The following is a 9932-nucleotide window of genomic DNA, read 5'->3' as shown; positions in this document are numbered from 1 at the left end:
TGGTTCAATGATTTGGGGGTATTAATTTACTACTAATTGAGTTATGTTGTTCAAACCCAGGCTTAAGGAAATGTGTTCCCAGTAATATCTACGGTTGAGAGGAAAAAGAAATGTGTATACAAGAAATTTTTATACTTATATGTACTGTATACATTTTATTCACATTATATATATACACAACACATATATGTACATACACATGTATGTGTGTATAGTTTACCAGTAGTAGTATAAGAATTATAAATAGATGATACCCAGTTTTATATTAGTCAGATGCTAAAAGCTTAATGTAGAAGAAATACTCAATTCCTTGAAGCTATTCTCTTAGAAAAGATAGTAAACTTGGTTGCTACAACTCCATCATGAAAAGATTTTCCCCAGGATTATTTCCAGCATTATAAAAGTATAACATTCAATATATACTTGGGCCAGCTATGTGTGCTTGGTTAAGAGGCAGCAGATTAAAAAGAATCCTAATTTTTATTCAACCACATGTCATTGAGAGAAATTTTTCTAACAAAATGTAATCGTATAGCAGTTTAACCCTTTTTACAAGATGAAAATTACTTTTTTTCAAACTCTGCAAGAGTCTTCAGAAATTACTGCTAGACTCTCAGAGTTACCTTGCCGGTGACATCTGTGATTGGAAAAGCTGTTGTGATTCTCTCTTTAGAGGTGCAGAAATGGAAACCAGAAGTGAGCCCCAGCTCCTTGTGATCCTGACACTTTTCAGTGTGCTCTTCTCACAGACCCTGGCGTGGCCTCTTTTTGGAGCACCTTCTGCTCTAAGGTAAGTTCCCTTTCAATTGAGACAGTTGAACATTCCTTTTTCATCCAAATTAGAATTTCCCATATGCTATTTTGGACAACTCAGTATTTTAAATTACATATTATTATTTAAATCTTTTGGTTGATGTGTTAAGCAAGTTTTTTTCAGCATCAAGTCAACATGGCCATTCTGAGTTCTGGAATTCACTTTCAGGGCATGAGAGAGACAATGTGATTAGTTTTATGGGTAGGATAGATCACATTTCCAAACATGGTAGAATGGAGATTTGATTTTCCGTTCATTCAAAACCAGTTTTAGAGAAGTAAGAAGGTTTATCCAATGTCGGTTCAGTTCAGTTCAGTTTCTGGTGGAAAAAATAGCTGTTTAATTGACAACCTCATTTTCAAGATCAATCAGTAAATAATCATAAAATTAGTAGTTGATTAGTGAAACTTATAAAGTCATGTTGGACAGAAATCTATCTAGGAAGACTCAATTTGTGAATATTAAAAATTGTGGGATAATTTATCTTTTGAGACTTACTATCCCAATGACTACTATTATATATGTTGTATTCCATATTTCAAATTTTAAAAGTATAACAAAACATTCAAAATTTTATTTGAAATAAACATGCTAAAGAAGTAAACAGTAAATGAAAACTACATTAGCTTGATTTTTCCTTCCAGTTTACAGGCACCACTATATCTAAAGGCAAATTAATCATTTCTTTGGTTATTTTCCCATTTCTGACTCTTTGCTTAAAGTAGACTTATGCTCAATGGAATGAATAATCTCTTAGCTGTTAGTGTTGTCTGTGAAATCTGTTTAAAGCCAGTTCCTTTGATAACTAAATACAATGGTCCTATTTGAATGGTTCTATCACAACAGATGAAAAATCACAAGAAATCTGAAGTTTTCACTGATTGCTAAGCTTCAGACCCAGAGGACCACTTGTTACTGACTACTAACTACCACATCTTTAAAAGATCATAAATGCCCAGGAGCTCACACTCCTTTGATGTTTATCTTAATGGTGAAAATATGCACACGAGTAGTTTTAATAGTGTACTGGTGTTAAAAATGTGCATATATCTACAAATATAGTCATATTCTCTGACTACTAACTACCACATCTTTAAAAGATCATAAATGCCCAGGAGCTCACACTCCTTTGACGTTTATCTTAATGGTGAAAATATGCACACGAGTAGTTTTAATAGTGTACTGGTGTTAAAAATGTGCATATATCTACAAATATAGTCATATTCCGTATATAGGCATGACTATTCTCAGTCTTCCAGTATGGCATTATATATCCCTTATTAAAGTTGTGTTAACACATAAGATTAGAAACTAGAAGGCCCTTAAAAATTCATGGAATTTGAGTATTCACAGATGGAGAGATTCTCTGGGCTTGATCAGTACAGAAAAATACATCATACCAGGGTAGATCTTTGAAGCAAACCTTAGGAACCTAGAGAGAAAAGCAGTTACTACTCAGTTCTTGAGGTGTTTGGGACAAATAATACTAAAAATCACTAAGTACACTAATTGTTATCAGTTTTCATATTGAATATTAATCTTTTTTCAAATTTCTATTTAGTATAAAATCTTTCTACCTGTAAAATTTGACTTTGCAAAGTGAAGGTATTCTTGGTGCAGTGAATTACACTGAGGAAGTGTACTTTGCCTAATACTCTGATAGGACTGAATTAAGTAGATCTGATGTTTGGTATATCCAGTTTAGAAAAGCTGTATGATATCTACTTTATGGGATAATAAAACTTTCACTATTTATACTCGTTCATCACAGAAGCCATTCAGTCAAATTATGCTATTCTTATATTGTGAATGGGTGATACTTCCCAAGATTTTGAGGACCTTATTTTAAATGGCTACAAAACCATAAACACTATCTTCTAGGAAATGAATGCATTATACTTTTACTGTATTTTTCCCTAATAGGTTGGGTGACAGAATACCATTTGAAGGAGCAAGTGAACCTGACCAAGTTTCATTTAAAGCAGACACTGACATCTTGCAGAATGCATTAGATGAAAATGACACACCCTATTATGATGTATCTAGGTGAGTTTATTTTTATTGAGTTTTATTTTAGAAAAACAAATGTTCGAATTTTTTCTCACCATGAAACTATTCCTACAGCACAGTACTTCACTCAGCCTAATTTTTTGCCGTTCTCGTGAGCTGTTTATGACTTTCACGTAGAAAGGTTGTGACAAGCCAGGATAAACACACCATTCACTTACATTCTGTCGCACATAATCTTCAACACCACAGATTGAATGTACCAAGCCTGTTAAAACTACAGCATTTAGGATTCTGTGATGGAGTAGGGTTAGATTCATCTGTATGTCTAATAGAACTGTTTGTCTAGAGCAGCATTCCAGTACAGACCTACTAGCTCTGCACTGAGGACAACATATAAAAGCTTCCTCATTGGAATGGAAAAGTTGGTTAATAGGCCCTAAGATCCGCCCTATCTCAAGAGATTTTGTTTCCAAATATTTTGGCAGAAGAGATAACAGAAAGTATAATTGGTTTGTGAATTTGCCAAACTCAGGCTATTTTCCCATTGCGTATATCTTTATTCAGGATAGCAAAAGTAAAGCACTATAAATAAATAGAAACTAACTTAAAGATTCTACCAGGGAGCGATATTAAAATATACTTCTAAAATAGCTGATTTCTTTAAATTTTCAAAGTTTTGGGCTAGAAATATAGAATATATCTTGATATAGAAAATATCTTTTGTGAGGGTGTTAAGAAGCCTTTTGGACTTGAGTTTTAATGAGAAGCTTTCATAATAAGTGAATAAGTTTTTCTGTTACTTAATAAGCCAAAATAATATTCTAGGAAGTCATTTACAAAATAATAGCTATCCTTTCTTCCTTATTTTAGAAATGCCAGACATGCTGATGGAGTTTTCACCAGTGACTTTAGCAGACTTTTGGGTCAACTTTCTGCCAAAAAGTACCTTGAGTCCCTTATTGGCAAACGAGTTAGGTAAAGAGAATTTATTATTTTTATCAAATGTGTTATTACTCAGTTTGCAAATTATATTTTCACTCTTAACATGTTATTTGCCTTGTTCAAAATTGATAACTCTTTGATAATGTTTAATTTAGATAAACAAAGTAATTTGTACTCTTGAATAAAATATACCAGGCCCATGGATTAAAGAAATAAGGCTTTTTAGTAATATACTTGACTCCAGACACACTTACTTTTCTTAAGTAGCAATAATTTGCAAATCCGCAATTAAATTGAACAAGACAAGGTAAAACATAAATAAGAAAGAGTATAAACTGAAGCAAATTCTAAGGCCAACCGTGATACTTGCATTTTGCATCTTGTCAAACTAAGTGTTGGAGGATTCTTTCTTTAAATGGCCAATTGTTGAATATTTAGATGACACTGCTCAAGGTAGCTCAGCTTTTAAAAAGCATTTATTTATTTATTTTAAATTTCTCCTAATTGCAGAACACAACTTCAACTATTCCCTAATTTGATTGTTTTGATAAATTATTTGCTCAGTTAGTACAGAACATGTCTGAAAGCAGTCTCAGGTAATGTCAAGGTATGAAGGTACTTCAAAAAGCTTGTGGAAAAATAGAATTAAAAGATAACACAAATCTATTTATGAACTTTTTGAAGTACACTCATATGTTAAATTATTCCTTGCTCCCCTATCCTTAGGCTTAACTGTATTTTTCTTTTAGCCTTTTTGTGACAGAAAATGAGTTAAATGTTGGAATTCCTTTTTATCTGACTCTGAGAAATTTGAAACATTGATGCATTCACCATTTCTTGTTAAAACTCTTTGATTTCCTTTTTCTCACATCTCTTAGTGCCAACATCTCTGAAGACCCTGTACCAATCAAACGTCACTCAGATGCAGTCTTCACTGACAACTATACCCGCCTTAGAAAACAAATGGCTGTAAAGAAATACTTGAACTCAATCTTGAATGGGAAAAGGAGGTAAAGAAAAAGAGAACTTTCTAATATAAATGACTTTCAATTATAAATGACTTCAAAACTTAAGCTATGTATGGAGACCTATCTATCTCTCTATCCCCCTATTTATCTATGCTATGTGGAGCAGTCATTCTCAACCTTGGCTGACACTGGACTATCATGGAGAAGTTTTAAAACACTGATGTCTGGGCCTTACCCAAAAACAATTGCCAAGAAATCAGTGCCCCTGGAAATGAGGCCCTAGAACTGGTGTTTCTGAAGAGCTCCCCACTTGATTCTACTGTGTTGCCGAGGTTAAAAATGATGACTGTAGAGACATCTAGTCTGAATCTGGGAGTAGGTTTTATCAAAAATGCTAATTTTTAAAACACGTGAGGTGTAATCAATTAGCAATTTGGTAATACATGGAACTCCCTTCACGTGGTATTCAGTACCTTTATTTTATCAAATTAAACCATAAGGTATTTTATGTAGCTAGATTCTGTAAAACTTATCTCTGTGGTGTGTAAATATTAGATACAATATTGCTCTTTTTTAATTTCAGTTATTTATATTTACATGGTGAGTATTAAGGAAGATTCTGTTTGGGTGAGATCAGACAAGATGACTTTCTTTGCCCACTAAATTATAGTTCTTTATGAATAAATGTAGACACTAAGATTGAGAAACAATTTACAGGTAATAACTAACCTAATTGTTTAGCCCCGAGTGCGCTTTACAGAGCACAGGGAACACCTTAGTCATTATGTCTTCATTGGTTCTTTATGAATAAATGTAGACACTAAGATTGAGAAACAATTTACAGGTAATAACTAACCTCAAAGATAATTGTTTAGCCCCGAGTGCGCTTTACAGAGCACAGGGAACACCTTAGTCATTATGTCTTCATTACTTCTTTAGAGCTTTTCTCATCTAAGAGCTTTAAAGTGCACAATTTTTTTTTTCCCATCTGCAGCAGTGAGGGGGAATCTCCTGACTTCCCCGAAGAGTTAGAAAATTGATGAAAAAGCTCTTTGGAGAAAAGCTGATGACGACTTCCCAGTGGTGGGTATATCTGTGCATTCTTACTATATTCTCATACCGGTCATCTAATTATGTAAGTAGGTAAGAGTTGCTTGGTAAAAAACATCTTAGGGTTAAATAATTTCCACCATGAGACCTCATCTAAGTAGGCACCAACCCAGTAAGCAGCTTAAAATGATTCACACAATGTTCTGATCACATAAAAGAGAAAGCTCACAATGAGCAAACAGTTTGGTATCTGAATGGTACTCCTAATTTACTCAGACTAATTCCTACCCTTGTGTTGAGATAAAAAACAGAGGAGCCTGACTCACACTCACGAGAAAAACTGGCTTGCTTTCTGAGAATCAAGCCATGCTGCTCACATTAAAGTAAGGTTCAATTCCACAATTGATTGTCAGCACCACACTTAATTTAAGTACAGGGAGATACCACCAAATTACAGCAAACCTCATTATTATGAACTACCAAGGCACCCTGGGTCTAATTGTGTTACTTGAAACATAGCAAACTTCATGCAGAAAAAGTCAAATTTAGCTTGTTTTACCTAAAAATTGACTGTAGGTATTATGGCCCCAATAGTATTCAATGTAAATTATTTTTTGAGTAGAGAAAACATGTGTACGTTTTTTCCTTTGTGAAATGATAAGCTTGTTACCAAAATTGCTTTTATATAAATGTATGAGTCATATTTCTTTTCTGAGTTATATTATATTAATGTTTATGTTAGCTCATAAAAATCTATTTTTTTATGATTTTTGCCAAGTATTGAAAAGAAATTTCATGTCATCACCATATCAAAGGTCAGCAAATTTTTCTCTAAAGGGCTATGAAGTAAATATTTTTGGCTTTGTGGGCTACATGGTTTCTGTCACACCTACTTAACTGCTATTGCAGCATGAAAGCAGCCACAGATAATATGTAAAACAAATGGAAGTGACTGTGTTCCAATAAAACTTCATTCATAAAAGTGAAGGTAGGCCAGTTTTCAATCCTGACTAGGTCAAGGAAATTAAATGAGCCCTATGCTCAGACTAAAGGCAATTCATAGTCTTACTTTAGCTCCCAGTGTGGTTATCTGAAGTTTTCAGGAGAGTCACCAAGAGTTGACAGGGTGTCTGAGAACACATCTGACTGATTGATGGCTTTTGCCACAGATTTCCTCTTAACCTCTAAGAGAGAGTCAGGGGTGCTGCTCACACCAGTTCCTTACCAGGTGTAGACATTTCAGAGAAACAAGTCCCTTTGCTTAAGGAAGAAAGTTAATCACATCTAACTTCCTGAAAAAAAATGTTTATAAGAAGAGTCTTCTATATCAAATTAAGAAATACAATAGGCACTAAAATATAAAGGGGGATTGATGAATCATTCCATTCTTTGTAAATTGTAAGATCACTGATAAGATTTCACCTTCCATTCTTCTCTTTTTTGAATGGATAGCTTTGAACAAATTATTTCAACAGGATGTCCTCTGAGTCACCCACTTGTGAAAATTGCAAGTGGATAATCATTAATGGCTAATCATTAATGGCTCACATTCCAGTTCCTTTCTGACAGTCAGTCTTCTAAAATTTTCTCTCTTAATATACCCCAGAACATGATCTCCCATCACAGGCTGTGGTAAAGGAAGAAAAAGGAATTGATGTTTATATGAAATGAATAGATGAATAAATGAAACTAAGATGCTGTAAATAAAAATATTTTTATGCTTAGTACCAATTCTTTCTTTTTCAGAATTCTTGAAGAAAAAAGGTAAACAGTAACTAAATTTGAGTTCTACATGAGTAATTCAAGAAAACGTCAATATCAAAACCAAATAAAATAGTGTTGTGAATGTTGTGATTTATTTTGTTCTAATGTAATAACTGTGATGTTTACATTGTAAATATTATTTGAGAGTTCTAAATTTTGTCTTTAACTCATGAAAAGCCTGTAATTTCATATGCTGTATATCTTTCTAACAAAAATATATTTAATGATAAGTAAATACTATGTTCATTTCAATTACATTAGACTTTTTAAGTAGTAATAGAGAAACATTGATGTGTTTATTTATAGTGTACTTAACTATTCAGAATAGTAGGGTAGATGAGGAGTGTGTCTGAATTTGAATGTTAAACAGATAGAATCCTATGTTAAATAAACTCAAAATGTCTAAAAGTGACAACAACAGAGATCAGAAGACATTCTTCAAAAAAAAAATTTCCAAAAATCTTATGCATTTCCACAGCTATAGACAACATTTATTTTTAATGGGGGTTAAAAATCTCTCAGATTCAGATCTGCAATCACCAAAGGCTTTCTTCTGACGTAGTGCTTCAGTTAAGGAAGACGACACCTACTTCTGACATTAGACCTTCTCTTTGTGTTTGTGTTAAGTATGCGTAAGCTGAATGGAACACTTGATTTGCAATAATACATATTTTTTCCATAATCATTCAAAATAATGCTTTGGTCATATCAGCTTCCTTCAGTGAACGTACATTTGGAGACACACTATTTTTCAAAATGATTGTAAGAAATTAAATATAGAAAATAAAGATCTTTGGTTATCATTGCAGGTACTTTCTTTCGTTTTGATTATTTTAAATGATTCAGCAGTAACTCAGTTTAGTTCTGAAGTTCCAGGCACTAGTTTTTGTGGTGCTTGAGGTAGGATTATATTTCATTGTTGTGTGAGTCCTAAAATAACAGTGATTTCAATAAGAGAGAAATTTCTTTCTCACATAAGGCCAGAAGTAAGATGTCCAGGGTCAGTACGATGGTTCTGCTCCGTGAAGCCCTCGGTAATCTACACCTCTTCCAGCTCACTCTTATCTTCTGGTGTGTGGCCCTTTTCAATAAGAGAGAAATTTCTTTCTCACATAAGGCCAGAAGTAAGATGTCCAGGGTCAGTATGATGGTTCTGCTCCATGAAGCCCTCGGTAATCTACACCTCTTCCAGCTCACTCTTATCTTCTGGTGTGTGGCCCGTCTCTTCACAATCCATAATTTCAGCTAGGCTTCCAGCCATCACATGTGCATTCCAGGCAGCAGGATGGAGGAAGGGGCAAGGAAGGAAAGGGAGCAGACGACACACACTGGCTGCCTTTGAACTGACATCATACACTAACACCCCCTTAAGTAGAACATAGTCTGATGGCCACAGTCATTTGCAAGAAAGGCTGGGAAATGTAAATTTTTTTTTTTCCTGTATGGGCATATGTCCAGCTTAAAACTGGGGCTCTACTAACACAAAACAAGAGAAGAATAGGTTTTGGTGGGGACTATTTAAAATCTTAGGCTATGGAGCTTAAATTCTCACTGGAAAGACAAAGAAATGACAAAGAAAGTGAAAGTCAGAGCCTAACCACTAAGGAAGAAGTGTTATTAATGCAAGGCAAGGCTTTGCTACGCTTCGTTTGCTACAGGGAGTATGAATGGCTAAATTAAGGATGGACTAGTCTAGAATTACCAGTGATTGCAAAGCAGTTCACACAAGTTTAAGTGAATTAGACTTTCTGTATCCTTCATTCTTATTTAGTTCCATAATCTATGAAATATTTATTAAGTGACTTTTCTATGAGAAGCACTATAGTGAAAACAGAAGACTTCTAGGTGTTGTTTGTAAATAAGGAGCTTATAAAGATTTAATGTGGCATACTTTGAACATGAAACTAAAGAGTTTTAATTTTATCTCATTAATGTGAATCCTTTCTATTTATTTTTATTCCTTCGAGAAATATTTATTGAATAACTATTATGTGCCATGGGTCTGTCCAAGACAGTGTTCTGGGCAGAGGGAACAGCAAGTGCAAATAGGGAATAGCTTTGACTTATGCAGACAGCAAGGACACCTGTGTGACCAGAGCAGTGTGACCTGGACAGGGACTGAGCAGGAGATGAGGTTACTAAGGACTGGACCTGTGGGGCCTCACTGGCCGCTGTAAGAATTTGTGAAGTGAGATGAAGAGACATTGCAGAGTTTTGGATGAAGGTATGGTATTCTGTGAACTGCATTTTAACAACCTCATTCCTCTATCAAGAATACGGAGACAGATGCTAAGAGTGGCAGCAGGGAGACAAATTAGGAGGCGACTGCTATAAATCAGGTGACAGATGGTAGTGGCTACCAGGGAGGTAGTGAAAAGTGGAGT

General features: G+C 34.4%; 1 protein-coding gene across 1 annotated transcript in view; it reads left to right on the top strand.

The window, feature by feature from the left end:
• LOC103583138 (VIP peptides) overlaps window positions 1–8360 on the top strand; it is a 9657-nt gene extending 1297 nt beyond the window's left edge. Inside the window, exons 2-7 of the mRNA XM_008564541.1 lie at window positions 674–790; window positions 2738–2860; window positions 3695–3799; window positions 4645–4776; window positions 5729–5817; window positions 7531–8360. Of these exons, the coding sequence (XP_008562763.1) occupies window positions 684–790; window positions 2738–2860; window positions 3695–3799; window positions 4645–4776; window positions 5729–5774 (513 nt within the window). The 5' untranslated portion in view covers window positions 674–683 and the 3' untranslated portion in view covers window positions 5775–5817; window positions 7531–8360. The remainder of the gene's footprint in view (window positions 1–673; window positions 791–2737; window positions 2861–3694; window positions 3800–4644; window positions 4777–5728; window positions 5818–7530) is intronic.
• Window positions 8361–9932: the final 1572 nt, after the last annotated feature.

The sequence above is a fragment of the Galeopterus variegatus genome, unplaced genomic scaffold, assembly GCF_000696425.1.
Source record: "Galeopterus variegatus unplaced genomic scaffold, G_variegatus-3.0.2 Scaffold20009, whole genome shotgun sequence".
NCBI lineage: Eukaryota > Metazoa > Chordata > Mammalia > Dermoptera > Cynocephalidae > Galeopterus > Galeopterus variegatus.
This window is presented reverse-complemented; position numbering and strand designations above follow the sequence as displayed.